The sequence below is a fragment of the Vulpes lagopus genome, chromosome 14, assembly GCF_018345385.1.
Source record: "Vulpes lagopus strain Blue_001 chromosome 14, ASM1834538v1, whole genome shotgun sequence".
Classification (NCBI taxonomy): Eukaryota; Metazoa; Chordata; class Mammalia; order Carnivora; family Canidae; genus Vulpes; species Vulpes lagopus.
The window spans coordinates 9,090,164-9,106,680 of record NC_054837.1 but is presented as its reverse complement, the minus strand read 5'-3'; the positions used below and the strand labels follow the sequence as shown (position 1 = coordinate 9,106,680).

Genomic DNA, 16,517 nt, shown 5'->3' with positions numbered 1-16,517 from the left:
GAGGGAGATGATCCAGAACGGTTAGGTACTCTGCCCATGGTCACTTGGTAACAAGTGGAGTAAGTTGGGGGTGGGGTGGTTGCAGAGCTTCACAATGCATCCTGGCACAGGTAGAGAAGACCACTGTAGTATGAGAGGGCGGCACACACAGCCCTCAGAAAAATACTTCCTCTTGCACACTTCAACACGTGTTTTATATGCCAGGTGCCATGCTTCTTGGGACTGGGGCCCACGGGAAACTACAAACGGCTGAGATCCAACATATCAGTGAGAGTGACCCAATTTAGGCAGGGTAGGCAGAGAAGGATCTGGAGTATTTAGTATTTAAGCAAACATCTAAATTAAAGGAAAAGAAACTGGTCATAAATGTAGTGGAGGGAAGTCCACCCATTGCTGAATACCCTAAATACTTCATAATAACTTGTTTAAAAAGAGAGAACCGGGCAGCCCAGGTGGCTCAGTCGTTTAGCGTCACCTTCGGCCCAGGGCCTGATTCTGGAGACCCGGGATTGAGTCCCACATCAGGCTTCCTACATGGAGCCTGCTTCTCCCTCTGCATGTGTCTCTGCCTCTCTCTCTCTCTCTGCCTCTCATGAATAAATAAATAAAATCTTTTAAAAAAATAAAAATAAAGAGAACCAAAAAAAAAAAGAGAGAGAGAGAGAGAGAGAACAACAACAAAAAAGAACCTGGAATGTTCAAAAAGCTTAAAGGTCAGAGAGGCTGGAGCAAACTGAGGGGATTAAGAGGTGGCTAGGCCAGGCCATGGTGAGGAGCTGGGAGAGTAGGCCATCTGGAATCTTGTTCTAATGCTGAGAAATTCACAGACAGGTTTTCAGCAGGGCAGCAGAGAGCAAGGGGGAAGGAGCAGTCCAGAATGGGTCCAGATGTGGCAGAGGCAGTAAAAGGCTAAGAGGCTATACTAGAGAGTCCACACAAGAGCTCTCCTAACCAGCCCCAAATCAAAATCACTTTTTTCTCATAGTAGCCAAGAGACTAGATTATCAGCCCCATGATCTGAAGCACTGTTCTCTTAATAGATACTCAAGAGCCAAGTGGAGACAGTGAACCAGCTATCAGATGCTTTTCCTTCTGCTGAAACTCCTCAGTTCTTCACTATGCTTTACTTCCTCACTCATCTATACAAGATATCCACCTTCAAACAACAGCATAAACACCAGAAGAAGTCAGACTTAACCCTGTGAACATAACAAATCAAGGCACCAAGAATCATGACTCTTCCAAGCGAATCCTGGGGAGAAAATAGACAAACCCGAGAACTGAGAGCACCACATGGTGTCAGGCAGACAATCTTTGAAACTGCAGCAGTTTCAAAGGGCTCCCCAAAGATGCCTATGCCCTAATCCCTGAAACCCGTCAACATGCTAGGTTACATGGCAGAAGGGACTTTCCAGCTATAATAAAATTATAGACTTTTTTTTTTTTAATTTTTTACGATAGTCGCACAGAGAGAGAGAGAGAGGCAGAGACACAGGCAGAGGGAGAAGCAGGCTCCATGCACCGGAAGCCCGATGTGGGATTCGATCCCGGTCTCCAGGATCGCGCCCTGGACCAAAGGCAGGCGCTAAACCGCTGCGCCACCCAGGGACCCCAAATTATAGACTTTAAATAGGAACATCAGGGTGCCTGGGTGGCTTAGTTGGCTAAGCGCCTGCCTTCAGCTCAAGTCGTGATCCCGGGGTCCTGGGATCAGCCCCGCACCAGACTCACTGCTCTGCTGGGAGCCTAGCTATAGCCTGTGTGAAGGCCAAAGATCATTGGAGGCTTGCTGGCTGGCCCTTCTGCTACTGTTTGGGTCCCACTGACCCACGAGGAGTTGCTAAAATTGCCAACAGGATGCCCGCCAGCACCTGGCTTTGGTCACCTTCCAGCTGCCATCTCTCTGCTACGCCTAAAAAGCAGGACCTCTCTTTCAAAAATTAAAAGGCAGTTTGCCTCTCTTGTCCTGCTTTGGTTCCGCAAGCATTCATTCGTAACATGCAGAGCTAACTAGAAGCAGCAGTGACTTCTCCTCTACACCTCAGTTTCTTCATCTTAAAAATGGAAGTAACAAATGCATCGACTAACAACGCAAGCGGGAAGTCAATGAGCTAACATAGTCAACTCCTGCAGTGGGGATTCATATCAGCTGCTGTTGTTGCTGCTATTAAGAAAGCCTTGACCCCAGAGCAGATGAGGGCCCACAACCCCTCAGGTCACTGTCACTCCTGGTCAAGAGGCAGTAGGGCCAAGGTTCAGGACTCTGAAGTCAATGGCTCCACAATCACTTCCTGATTGCCATCAGGGGAAGTCAGGCTTGGAGGTGGTCAGAGAGACAGGCCCCTGGCCTCCGGGAATGGACATAGTGGTGGCTTATACACAGAAGCCTGCAAGCCAGCCTGGTTGTTTAGATACCAACCAGGCTATGAAGAAAGCAGCGGGGCTCAGGACCTTCCCCACTGGAGAATAAAGGCCAGAATCACACCAGGAGGGCACAGGGCTGTTGGGAAGCCTAAGTGGAATAAGCCATAGTCAAGGCTCAGCCGAGACGCCCTCGCTTCTGCTTGGAGGATAGAACATAACCCACAGGCCGAATCGAGACATGCAAGTTTCAGGGCACTCCCCACCCGTCCTAAGGCCTCTCCAGGCCTTTGGAAGTTGCTGTTCAGTTGTTTGCTCTTTGTTCCTCATGGACTTTTTTGCTTTGTTTCATTATGTTTCTGGCTAAATAGTACTCAACTTTCTTCTTATGGTCCAAGCAGATAGCTCTGTATCTCCTAGGTCCCAGCCTGGAGCTCACATCTCCTTTCTCCTTCACCAGAAGAGGTGGTTGACCTGTCTGGCCTGAATCTGCTCCGCGCTCCCTGATCTCCTGGCACTCGAGTAAAGCCCTGATACACACTGCCCTTCCCCACCCCCAGATCTCCTCCCCTCTGCAATCTGTTCAGCTCAACAGACATTTATTTATTTCACGTCTATATGTGCAATCTGCTGTTCTGAGAGGTGGGAGGCATAAAAGTCTAAAGAATAAGATGGCAGAAAAATTTAAAAGAAGGGGAAGAATTGATTGACGAAGTCCTTTCATTCACTACTTACCTACCCTGTCAGGCATAGTGCCGGCTACTACAGATACATGCTTGTTCTCTAGGATCCCACATACCAGACACGTGTTCAACACTAACCCAGCAATCCCCCAGGAAAGCCCTAGGCCCACAAAAGCCAGGCTGAGAATTCTAAGGGGGGCATCCTCCCATGTGCTGTAGGGAGAGTGGACGTTCAATGAAGAGATGATTTGAACTCACCAACAGTGTCACAACTACCCTCCCCACAGGCTCCTTCAAGTGTCACCAATTCCCTTACCCAGGCTTGGGGGTTTTACCTTCACCTTCCAAGGCTCCTACTCCTGCAAGAACCTAGGGAGGAGGCATCTGCTAGGGCTTCGATGGAAGTCTTTTCATTTTTTCCCCCCCATCTTCCCTGTGAGATAGACTGGGCTATGGACTGGGCTAATGGACAGACTGGGCTAACAGACTCTAGCCATTTCATAGGTGAGGGAGATGATCCAGAACGGTTAGGTACTCTGCCCATGGTCACTTGGTAACAAGTGGAGTAAGTTGGGGGTGGGGTGGTTGCAGAGCTTCACAATGCATCCTGGCACAGGTAGAGAAGACCACTGTAGTATGAGAGGGCGGCACACACAGCCCTCAGAAAAATACTTCCTCTTGCACACTTCAACACGTGTTTTATATGCCAGGTGCCATGCTTCTTGGGACTGGGGCCCACGGGAAACTACAAACGGCTGAGATCCAACATATCAGTGAGAGTGACCCAATTTAGGCAGGGTAGGCAGAGAAGGATCTGGAGTATTTAGTATTTAAGCAAACATCTAAATTAAAGGAAAAGAAACTGGTCATAAATGTAGTGGAGGGAAGTCCACCCATTGCTGAATACCCTAAATACTTCATAATAACTTGTTTAAAAAGAGAGAACCGGGCAGCCCAGGTGGCTCAGTCGTTTAGCGTCACCTTCGGCCCAGGGCCTGATTCTGGAGACCCGGGATTGAGTCCCACATCAGGCTTCCTACATGGAGCCTGCTTCTCCCTCTGCATGTGTCTCTGCCTCTCTCTCTCTCTCTGCCTCTCATGAATAAACAAATAAAATCTTTTAAAAAAATAAAAATAAAGAGAACCAAAAAAAAAAGAGAGAGAGAGAGAGAGAGAACAACAACAAAAAAGAACCTGGAATGTTCAAAAAGCTTAAAGGTCAGAGAGGCTGGAGCAAACTGAGGGGATTAAGAGGTGGCTAGGCCAGGCCATGGTGAGGAGCTGGGAGAGTAGGCCATCTGGAATCTTGTTCTAATGCTGAGAAATTCACAGACAGGTTTTCAGCAGGGCAGCAGAGAGCAAGGGGGAAGGAGCAGTCCAGAATGGGTCCAGATGTGGCAGAGGCAGTAAAAGGCTAAGAGGCTATACTAGAGAGTCCACACAAGAGCTCTCCTAACCAGCCCCAAATCAAAATCACTTTTTTCTCATAGTAGCCAAGAGACTAGATTATCAGCCCCATGATCTGAAGCACTGTTCTCTTAATAGATACTCAAGAGCCAAGTGGAGACAGTGAACCAGCTATCAGATGCTTTTCCTTCTGCTGAAACTCCTCAGTTCTTCACTATGCTTTACTTCCTCACTCATCTATACAAGATATCCACCTTCAAACAACAGCATAAACACCAGAAGAAGTCAGACTTAACCCTGTGAACATAACAAATCAAGGCACCAAGAATCATGACTCTTCCAAGCGAATCCTGGGGAGAAAATAGACAAACCCGAGAACTGAGAGCACCACATGGTGTCAGGCAGACAATCTTTGAAACTGCAGCAGTTTCAAAGGGCTCCCCAAAGATGCCTATGCCCTAATCCCTGAAACCCGTCAACATGCTAGGTTACATGGCAGAAGGGACTTTCCAGCTATAATAAAATTATAGACTTTTTTTTTTTTTAATTTTTTACGATAGTCGCACAGAGAGAGAGAGAGAGGCAGAGACACAGGCAGAGGGAGAAGCAGGCTCCATGCACCGGAAGCCCGATGTGGGATTCGATCCCGGTCTCCAGGATCGCGCCCTGGACCAAAGGCAGGCGCTAAACCGCTGCGCCACCCAGGGACCCCAAATTATAGACTTTAAATAGGAACATCAGGGTGCCTGGGTGGCTTAGTTGGCTAAGCGCCTGCCTTCAGCTCAAGTCGTGATCCCGGGGTCCTGGGATCAGCCCCGCACCAGACTCACTGCTCTGAAGGAGGCCTGCTTCTGCCTCTCCTTCTGCCTGCCATTCCCCCTGCTTGTGCTCTCTCTCTCTGTTAAATAAATAGTAAAATCTTTAAAAATAAATAAATAAAATACGGACATCATCCTGGATTATCTGAGTGGACCCAATCTAACCTGAGTCTTTACTAGAGAATGTTCTTGGCTGAAGTCAGAAAGATGCAATAGAAAAACCCACCCCCTGTTGGAGGGGGCCACATAGAAAGTATGAGACCGAACGAATGCAGGCCACCTCTAGGAATGAAGACTAAATAGTAAGGTCCGAGAACACCTTAGTCCTACAACTGCATTGAATGAATCTGGCCAACAACCTAAATGGGCTTGGAAGCAAATTCTACCACAGAGCCTCTAGGAAGAAATGCACACCTAACCAACATCTTGACTTCAGCCTTGCTAGACCCTAGGCAGAAGACTCAGCTGAGTCCACCTAGAGCTTACATCTACAGAAACTGCCAAGTAATAAATGTGTGTTGTTTTAAGCCACTATAGATGTGGTAATTTGTTACAGCAGCAAGAGAAAAACTAATACACAAGCAGCAATCTGGCAAATAAAGGAAAGAATACAGCTTGCCTAAAAGCAGAAGGAAGCTGAATTATGAAGTATCCAGGCAGTCCTTGATACCCAGAGACTCTTCAATTACCCTCCTGCCCTCTGACTCTCCCCAACCCCCCAATTTCCTTTGATGGCAACTCAGTCTTCTGGTTCTATGGTTCTGGTTCTAAGGTCTTCCCAAAGAAAAATCTTTGCCCTAAGGGCTTTTCTTGCCGGAGCCCTGAAGTGGGCCATCCCTCATGATTTCATCTATAGACAACTCCAGGGGATCAACTCCCCCAAACAAAACAAAACACTTCACTGATTCTGCAATATCTGCAGAATTGCCCCCAGACTATTCCATAGCAGTGCCCAGAGCCACTAACTCTACAGTCCCCACGCCTTCCACTGTACTAAGAGGCTTCCCAGCATTCCATCCCACTTCCTTCCTTCCACGCTGCTGCATTCCCCAACCCCTTGCGCCCTCCCCCCCAGCATTCAGTTTAGTCATCAAGGACTGTCTATGCTTGCTCTCCCTTTTCTCTGGAATGATCTTCCTCTTTCAGTTTCCACCACTGTCTAGTACAGGCTTTTATACTCTCTTACTAAGTCATTCCACAACCATTTTATGGAGCAATGTGACAGGCAGTGATCTAGCAGTAGGAACACAAGGATGAAAAATGACAGGTCCTCAAACCCCAAGAGTTCAAAACTCAAAATGGCCTAACTGGCCTCTCTCTTCTGTTCTTGATCCATCTCCAGAGACTCCGGGAATCTTCCCAACTCTGGCATTTCACTACCTCAAAGCAGGCCTCATGCCAAATACAGGCTCAACTCCTTAGCACAGCACTCCCACCGCTAACATGTCAGCACCTGCTCACCCTCATTCCATTACCATCTCCTGAACCTCGTTACTCCTCAATCCCCAGAATTCAGCCTATAGCAATATCCTCCAATGCAGTGAGAGTTCATACTTCTCCACTACTCAGCTTGGAATGATGGCCTTTCACACTCCTACTTGTCTTTTTAGGGCACAGTCTATTTGCCACCTACTCCAGAAGGCTGCTTCTGCCCTACTCAAACTGTCCTAGGTCTTCCTAGGAGAAAGACCGCACTGCAACTGCTTCTTTATAGTAGTGCGTTCCCAGAGGGCAGGCAGGGGCTGTCTTAGGCAAATTTGTAGCTAGCACAACACCAGTAAGCTCAGTAAAATACTGCTGAACGAAACAAGCAGTGGGTGGTGAGGAGCTGGAGTTCCACTAGGTGAAGCCTAGGGCGCAGTGGCAGCCCCTGCATTGAGGGGTTCAGCAGCTGCAACTGTGGGGGAAAAGGTATTAACCCCAGCTCTTCACTCCCTCCTCCCAAACGACGGTCGCTTCCTGACAGCCTCTTCCTGCCACCATTAGCAAAATCCACACTGGGGCGGGACTGGGGCGCGGGGGAGGCAGGTTACCCTTAAGATTCTCCATCCCCCACCACCCACAGCCCCAAGCACTAGCTTCCCAACCTCATCTTCCACCCACCCCCTGCAATCTCTTTCTCTCACTCTGATGTGCTTTTCTTAAAGACGAGTCACAAAACACCAGATCTGCTAAAGCCGCCACGGGCTGCCCCCTTCCTTTTTCGAATTCAGTGTGATTCAAAGCAGGGGAAAGTCTGCAACCAAAGCACACAAATGACGAATGAGAACGCTCAGGACGATGACTCATAAGCCAGAACTCGCTGGGTTTGCAGAGTTTGGCCCCGGGAAAGCTAACGAAGAGTCCATATCAGCCAAGAATGGAAAGGACAGCCGAGAGCTCAGCCGCGCCCTGGACTCACGCGAGCCCCGGGAACCTTCGGCTCTCGGAACCCCCAGGCCCCAGCGGGTCCGGCCGCCCTAGGTCTCCCGCGAATCCCACCCGGGCCTCGCCCTCCGCGCGCGGGAGGGCTAAGGGGGGAAGGTCCGGAGATTTCGCCCTCTAGCCCAGCCCCTACTCACATTTGACTGACCAACTTCTGCCGGAAGGCGGCGCTCCGCCAATCGGTCTCCTGCCCCGAAACGTCCATACCGGTCCCTCCGCTCCCACCGCCCGCGTCCCGCTCCTCCGCCGCCGCCGCCTCTACCGCAGCGCCAGGCCCAAACCCGGAAGCCGTCGGAGTCGCCTCCGCCGCGCCGGAAGCCGAACGGGGATTGTGGGAAATGGAGTTGCGCGCACGGGCCTGTGGGAAATGGAGTTTCGGAACGGCCCAGGGCGACTTCTCAGCGGCCGGCCTCCCGCGTACCCCAAACCATGGCCCCTCCTCTAGCGCCCCTACCGCGCGGGACGGGAATTCCAGGTGCTCGGGGCTAACCCGACCCGGTGTGGAAGAGCCATGGCTGCATAGTACTCCCGGTACTCCCTGCAGCCGGCCTACCCTGGCCACCTGAATCTCTTGTGACCCATACTCTGTGCTGGCCTCACCACCAGCACGAGATCTGCACCCTTCGGCCAAGCTGCTGGCAAGTCTACAGCGGATGCTATGGAGATTGTTTATTTATCACATATTTCGCAGCACCTACTGTGGCCCAAGTACTACGCCAAAGTGATCTGGGCTCTGCTTTCCACCACTACCTTACAGTGCCACATCCAAAGTGTGACCACATAGACTTCGGTCACTGCTTCTTTCTGCTAGCCTTTTGGAATCTCATATCCCACTGTATTTTGTAAGGGGTGGTGATAAAAGGAGCCTAAGCCACATTTATTTAATTCCGGACTTGGGGCAGCTCCAGGTGGCTCAGTGGTTTAGCAAAGCCTACGGTCCAGGGCGTGATCCTGGGGACCCGGGATGGAGTCCCACATCAGGCTCCCCGCATGGAACCTGCTTCTCCCTCTGCCTGTGTCTCTGCCTCTCTGTGTGTGTCTCTCATGAGTAAACGAAATCTTAAAAAAAAATTCTGGACATGGGCAATCTTGCTTGGCCCAACAGCCACGTCCTCGTTTGAGCACAGTCCAGATCCTTGCTTGAGGCCTGACGGCACACAAACTTGTTGGGTGGAGGTGGAGGCAAGTGAGCTGGAGGTGGGATATGAGGGGGTGGGAGGAGCCAAGGATACTTTGAGGATTATCAGAGTTCTGCTGGATGGAATCTATGTGGCCCTTGTCTGTGCCTCAGGCGTTTTGGGGTGGGGGGTAGGTGGCAAAAATCATAAACCTAGATGGTTCCCAAGTGCCAAGTGAGCAGTCACCAACATGGGCCTCAAAGAGTGTGAGTGGGCACCGACTGGTGTCTGTGAAGTGCCAGGCCCAGGCTAGGCTATGAACACCCTTTGTCTCTGTGTCCCAGGCAGGAGCTTGGGGTAGGGGGCTGCAGTGTGGAGCACTGGGAGAGAGAATGTGAGCAGGTTCCCCAGAGGGGCCCCTCTTGCCCATAGGGTTTCAGGCCTTGTGTTGAGAGCTTTTCATGATCTTCAAACTTTTTGTTCATTCTCTTAAAAATACGTTTTAAAAACTCTGTACTTAGGATGATCAACTTGTCCTGGTTTGCATAGGACTCTCTGGGTTTTATCTCTGAAAGTCCTGCATCTCAGGTCAAAAGGCATGATTGATCACCCTATCTATATTCCTCTTGCACATTTTTAAAAACTGGGATATAATTTACCTCTTTAAAGTATACAATTCAGGGATGCCTGGGTGACTCAGTGGTTGAGTGTCTGCCTTCAACTCAGGGCGTGATCCTGGGGACCCAGGATGGAGTCTTATGTCGGGCTTTCAGCATGGAGCCTGCTTTTCCCTCTGCCTATGTCTCTGCCTCTCTCTCTGTGTCTCTCATGAATAAATGAATAAAATCTTTAAAAAAATAAGTGTGCAATTCAGTCTTTCTTAGTATTGTTCACATACTCATAAGGTTGTACAACCATCACCACTCTCTTGCACATTTTAAACTTTTTTTTAAAAGTAGACTTCACACTCACCATAGGGTTTGATCTCACAATCCTGAGAGCAAGAGTCACATACTCTACCAATTGAGCCAACTTGCACATTTTAGGTTGATATCTAAACACTTTTCTAAATACCTTCCCAATGATATGATTGCAGTGTATCCTATATTGTATATGGGCTTCAAATGCATTTTGTTATTTAGATCCTTGGCTCTGCACATTCTGTTCATCAATTTATTGGTCTCATAATCTCACTGGCAAAATCTGTCCTCAATGTCAAACCCTTTGGCAAATGAGACTCCCTGGAGCTCTGAAAGAAAAGGGTGGACTTCATATCATGTCCAACCCAATAGGGTCCCCAGGACATCTCTTCCCCTCTGCACTCTGGTTTTGGAAGGCTGATAGAGCCACAGACACAGATTCACAGACAGACAGAGGCTGGGGCCTGTCAAGAGTTTATCATTGGGATAAAATTAAGTTCTACCCCCTTTAATGTTTGCTCCAGAGCTCTATTTCTACTTGTCCCTTTGTTTGGGGCCCAGAGGTGGTAACTCATATAGCAATGGTCTTTGGTTAGAATCCGAATGGGTGCCAAAGGAAGGAGAGGAGGTAGAGACAGCCACAGACCTCTTAGCCTAGGGAAACAGGACGACCAAGAGAAGATGGATCCTGAAATGGACCTGCACTCTCTCAACACCTATAGACCTTCCCCCTTCCCTGGGGCCCCAGTGTGAAAGTGGATGGTTTAGATCCTGAGGATGAATGATGGAGGAAGCTGAAGCCAAGCCCATGCTTGACCTGTATCCTACAAGACTTGAGAGTGATTAAGTCTCTGTCCTCCTGGTTCTTGCAGGCTACCTTGCCGTGGATCCACTAGTGATCCACTAGTCACACATTTTGTGAATATCATTCTGGGCCCTGCAGGAGCTGGGAGCTGGAAGCATCTGGGGCAGATGAACTTCTTTCCCTCTAGGGAGCCTTGCACATGCTCTTTGAGCCTCCGTCTCTGTCTCCCTTCAAACTCACATGAGGACTCCTTCTGATTCCACTCCTTGCTTTGGTAATCAAGTCCATGAAAGGTGATCATTTGTGCCCCACCCTCTTCCACCCCAGCACCTGCTCAATATAACCCCTCTACTATGTTTAGCATAGAGCCTGCAATCGATTCTGTGTGTGGATGGCAGGGCCGGTGTGTGTGTAGGGAGCAGTGGTGATTATTTCTCCTAAAAGCAATACATGGAAACTTGAGAAAGGACCAAACATTATAAATCCCATCATTCAGAGGCTGCCACCATTTATATTTTGATAAATTTTCCATCTTTTCCTACCCACCCTTTAGTTTAAAAAATACAAGTCATGGTGTAGATGCCATTTGATCCTGTACTGTAAACCTAACATCATACCATAAGCATATCCCCAAGTATTAACAACCCTTTAGTAACTGGAATTTTAGTTATAATTTATATTGTAAAACCACATCATGGGCAAGTCTATGTAGGACCAACTGTAACCAGTGTAAAATGCATTTTTTAAAAAGATTTTATTTATTGAGAGAGAGAGAGAGAGCCCAAGCAGGAGGAGGGGCAGAGGCAGAGGGAGAAAGAGAATCTTAAGCAGATTCCATGCTGAGCGCAGAGCCCTATGTGGGGCTTCATCTCAACACCCTGCGATCGTGACCTGTGCTGAAATCGAGTTGGATCCTTAACCGATTGAGCCACCCAGGCACCCCTAAAATATAATTTTAATAATAGTATCCTATACCAATCTATGAAATCTGTCACATCTTACTTGTTCCCTTGTTCTTGGACATTTAGATTCTGGATGTTTGATTTCCTATTACAGGCAAGATATAACAAATATCTTTATGCACAGATCTCTGTTAGAGTTTCAGAAGATTTCCTCAGCCCAGGCACTAGACATGGGTCCTGAGTTCTAGGGACTTATATTTGAAAGCTCTTACATTTGATGGAATTTCAAATATTACACATATTAAAAGAGATTTTTTTAAATAGATAAAATTGGGGCACCTGAGTGGCTCAGTCAGTTAGGCAGTCAACTCTTGATTTTGGCTCAGCTCATGATCTCAGGGTTGTGGGATCAAGCCCCCAGTCTGGCTCCACACTCAGTACAGAGTCCACTTGTTTGTTTCCCTCTGCTCCTTCCCTCTCTCCATCTTGCTCTGTAAAATAAATAAGTAAAATCTTTTTTATAAAGTAGGTAAAATAAAAAAAAAATAAAGTAGGTAAAATCATAACTTTCATGCAGATATTAACTCATTGAACAGAAATCTGATAACAGGAGTGCCTGGGTGATGTAGGCGATTAAGCGTCCAACTCTGTTCTGGGTCAGGTTGTGATCTCTGGGCCTTGATCTCAGGGTCATAAGATCAAGCCCCTTGTTGGCCTCCATGCTCAGCAAAGTCTGCTCGAGATTCTCCCCTCCCTCTCCCCCTGCCTCTCCTGCTCATGCTCTTTCTCAAGTAAATAAAATCTCTTTTTTAATAAAAGATTTATTTATTTATTTATTTATTTATTTATTTATTTATTTAAGAGAGAGAGACAGAGAGAGAGAGCACAAGTAGGGAGGAGAGGGAGAAGCAAGCTCTCCCAGGAGACTGACATAGGGAGCCTGACATGGGGCTTGATCCTAGGACCCTGGGATCATGACCCGAGTCAAAGGCAGATGCTTTACTAACTGGGTCAACCAATCAGTAAATAAATAAATCATAAATCTTAAAAGCAAGCAAGCAAGCAAGCAAGCTGGTAACATCTTATTAGTTTTTTTAGTATTGGGGAATATTGCAATGAAAATGTAAATGAGACAAAACTGGCCTCTCCTACAGTGGAGGAAGAAAATCCAGTTGAGTCTCCACCTGGCATGATTTGCATGTCTATGGACAAGAATTATTTTTGCATTGCTATTATCTACATTGTACGGTTGTAAATCAGCTAGGGCAAGACTGGAATCTGATAGGTGAAAAGGGTGTATTCTATACAATGCATAGTACTCCCTTGAAGTATGAAATTTTCCTTAAGGGCCTATCACATAACTTTTACAGTTTTTCACCTTTTTTCTAAGAAGGGAGCACTTTGCATACCTGCCAACAGTCATCACATTATAGACTACAAAATTCAGTCTGGGTGAAGCTACGGATCAAAAGACCTGGTTTCTTCAACAAGAAGAAAAACACGAGATGGAAGGGAACCTGAAGATTAAAAGAGACTTTCAAGGTCTCCCAGCTGTATGCAGTTTGGATCTTGATTCGAAGAAACTTCAAAAAGCAACAACAAAACAAAGACAAACCCTAAAGGGTGCCTGGATAGCTCAGTCGGTTCAGTGTCTGACTTTTTTTTTTTTTTAATCTTTTATTTATTTATTAGAGACACACACAGAAAGAGAGAGAGAGACAGGCAGAGGGAGAAGCAGGTTCCATGCAGGGAGCCTGATGCGGAACCGATTCAAGGTCTCCAGGATGACACCTTGGGCTGAAGGTGGCGCTAAACCACTAAGCCACCAGGACTGCCCAGTGTCTGACTTTTGATCTCAGCTCAAGTATTGATCTCAGGATCATGAGTTCAAACCCTACATTGGGCTTGATGTTGGGCTTGATGTTGGGCACGATGTTGGGCATGGAACCTATTTTTAAATAATTAGAAATTAGGGGATCCCTGGGTGGCTCAGCGATTTAGCGCCTGCCTTTGGCCCAGGGTGTGATCCTGGAGTCCTGGGATCAAGTCCCATGTCAGGCTCCCTGCATGGAGCCTGCTTCTCCCTCCTCCTGTGTCTCTGCCTCTCTCTCTTTCTCTCTCTCTCTATGTCTATCATGAATAAATAAATAAATCTTTTTAAAAAATTAGAAATGAAAAAACAACCCCCCCCAAAAAAAGCGACAAAGGAGAACATGTGTAGAGTAATTGGGAAATGTGATCACTTGACTACTTGGTGACATTAAGAAATTACTGTTAATTGTGTGTTTGTGTGTGTGAGAGTGGAATTGTTGGTGGGGGGAAGGAGGTCAAAGGCAGGATGTTTATACAGTGGACCCTTGAACAACTCAGGCCTTAAAGGTGCCAACTTCTGCACAGTTGAAAATCCGCATTTAATTTTTGAGTAACTACTGACAGCCTACTGTTGACCGGGACTCCTACCAAAACCAAGGTCAATTAATACATACTTGGTATATTATACTTATTATATACCTTATTCTTTTTTTTAAAGATTTTGTTTATTTATTCATGAGAGGCAGAGAGAGAGAGAGAGAGAGAGAGAGAGGCAGAGACACAGGCAGAGGAAGAAGCAGGCTCCATGCAGGGAGCCCAATGCGGGACTCGATCCTGAGACTCCAGGATTACACCCTGGGCCGAAGGCAGGTGCTAAACTGCTGAGCCACCCAGGGATCTCCTATATACCTTATTATTATAACAAAGTAGGCTAGAGAAAAGAAAATGATATTAAGAACATCATAAGAGTAGGTGCCTGGCTGGCTCAGTCGGCAGAGCATGCAACTCTTGATCTCAGGTTGTGAGTTCAAGCCCCATGTTGGGTGTGGAGTCTACTTTTTAAAAATTGACTAATTAATTAATTTAAAAAATTTAAAAATCATAAGAGAAAATACATTTTCTACTCTACTCTAAAAAATTGACATGTAAGTGCATCTGTCCGTTTCAAATCCAGTTGCTTAAAGGTCAACTGCACTTATAAAAGGGGAGGTAGGCCTTTCAATGTTGCAGCCTGATTAGAATTGGGCAGAACTCTTGATAAATAATAGTTCAGGAGTGATGGACTCAGCTGGCAAGGTTTGGATGCAGCCCTGAAGAGTCAACAGGCTTGAAGATACCTTATCTTGAGCTATCTTTTGTTCCGACATGGGACCATTCCTTCTAATGGTGGCTCGTTGAGTAATCTGTTGTTCAGATAAATGGATTGTCAGGAAGTTCCTGAAAGAAACAATACAATTATTGCAACTTCATTCTTCTGGATAAAGTCTCGTTCACCTGGTATGGCCTAATAAGAAGTCATCTTGTTGGAGACAGTGAACTAAAGTTTAGGATGGCTTTAGTCCTCAAAACGATGGTTGTTTTCTGAATAAATGATAGGATATGGATCTTTCCACAGTTTGTCCTTGTCACTTAATAGAAGTTATTGCTACACACCCCTAGATCACCTGCTGCAGGTTATTCCACAATAACAATGCACCATGGTTTATTTATGGACATTCACTTTGATTCTGCTTTTTCACAATTGAAAACATGCTGCAATAAACATTCTCCGCCATGCTGTCTTGCCTCCCTCTGGCAGTATTTCTCCAATATAGACACCCAGAAGGGGAATCATTGGTTTGCAGAGAAACACTTTACATTTTATTTAAATGTTAATAGCTACTGCCAGTTGTTGTAGGGGTTAGTTATCTAACGCTGCTGCCTAACAAATTACTCCACATTCAAGCATCTTAAAACAACAGTAATCAACATTTATTATCTTTCACAGTTTTTATGGGTCAGCAATTCAGGAGAGGTTTAACTAGGTCTCTGGTTCAGTCTCTCTTGAGATTCCAGACAGATGTGGGACTTCAGAAGACTAAGGCCTGGCCAAGACTGGAGGATCTGCCTCCAATGCAGCTCATGCGTGGCTGGCAAGTGGGTGCTGGCTTTGACAGAGGTCTCAGTTCCATGGAGGTCTCTCTTTAGGACTGGTTGTGTGTCTTCCTGACATGGTGGCTCACTTCCTGCAGATTGAGCAAGACAGAAGCTGCAACAACATCTTTTATGGCCTGGCCTTGAAAGCCACAGGCTTTTTCTTCTGCCTCATTTTAGTCCTTAGAAGACACAGTCACTAAGTCCAGAGGAAGAGGAAGGAAGATTCAGCTTTACCTTTTGAGAAGGGAGGAGAGTCAAAGAATTTGCAGATATATTTTAAAAAACACTGTACGCTCCAAATTAGCTGTTCTGATTTACGTTCTCATCAGCAATGTATGTACATTCTCACCCTCATCAACCAACACTAGATCTCATCTTATTTATATTTGCTGTGCTCATGTTGACAAAGGCTCTCTCCTTGACCAAACTTTAGTCGGGCTCCTCTGAGCTCTCTTCTTAACCAAGCTTCAATGTTGGCCTGTCTAGTTTATTTTTATTTTTATTTTTATTTTTTAAAGGAAAGGTTTTTTTTTTAAGATTTTATTTATTTATTCATGAGAGACACACAGAGAGAGAGAGAGAGGCAGAGACACAGGCAGAGGGAGAAGTAGGCTCCATGCAGGAGCCTGATATGGGACTCAATCCTGGATCTCCAGGATCACACCCCAGACTGCAGGTGACGCTAAACCGCTGCGCCACCCGGGCTGCCCTGGCCTGTCTAGTTTAGTCTTAGCAAAGAATTCTACTAAATCAGTTCAGGGAGCATCCCCCACCTTTGATACCCAGTCAAATTCTTCATCCTCCAGCTATGATAAGCCTGATAGGCCAATTTAGCAAAAATCTCCCTCCCTTGATGTCTGTTATTAGTAATTTTACATCTACTGATCCCCTCAGTCAGCTCTTTCCTACAAATTCCAAACTGTCTTTGTTGTATTCACAGCTCAGCCTAATCTCTCTCTCCCTTGGCATACCCCTGTTGCAATAGTCTTCCTGAATAGTCTTCCTTCCTGTTTTAACAAGTCGCAGAATGATTTTTTTCCTTTAACAATGTATGAAAATGTGCTGTATTATTTGCGTTTCCGGATGGCTAATGAGATTGAACTTGACTTCTTTTGTTTATATCCACTGGGA

General features: G+C 46.6%; 1 protein-coding gene across 4 annotated transcripts in view; it reads right to left on the bottom strand.

The window, feature by feature from the left end:
- Positions 1-7,975, bottom strand: part of MED15 (mediator complex subunit 15) — a 73,299-nt gene extending 65,324 nt beyond the window's left edge. For all 4 annotated transcript variants that reach the window (XR_005983774.1, XM_041728874.1, XM_041728872.1 and 1 more), the window contains exon 1: positions 7,831-7,975. Coding sequence is in view for 3 of the 4 variants with exons in the window: in XM_041728874.1 (XP_041584808.1) it covers positions 7,831-7,898 (68 nt within the window). In the remaining variant the exon portion in view is untranslated. The remainder of the gene's footprint in view (positions 1-7,830) is intronic.
- Between the last annotated feature and the right edge of the window lie 8,542 nt (positions 7,976-16,517).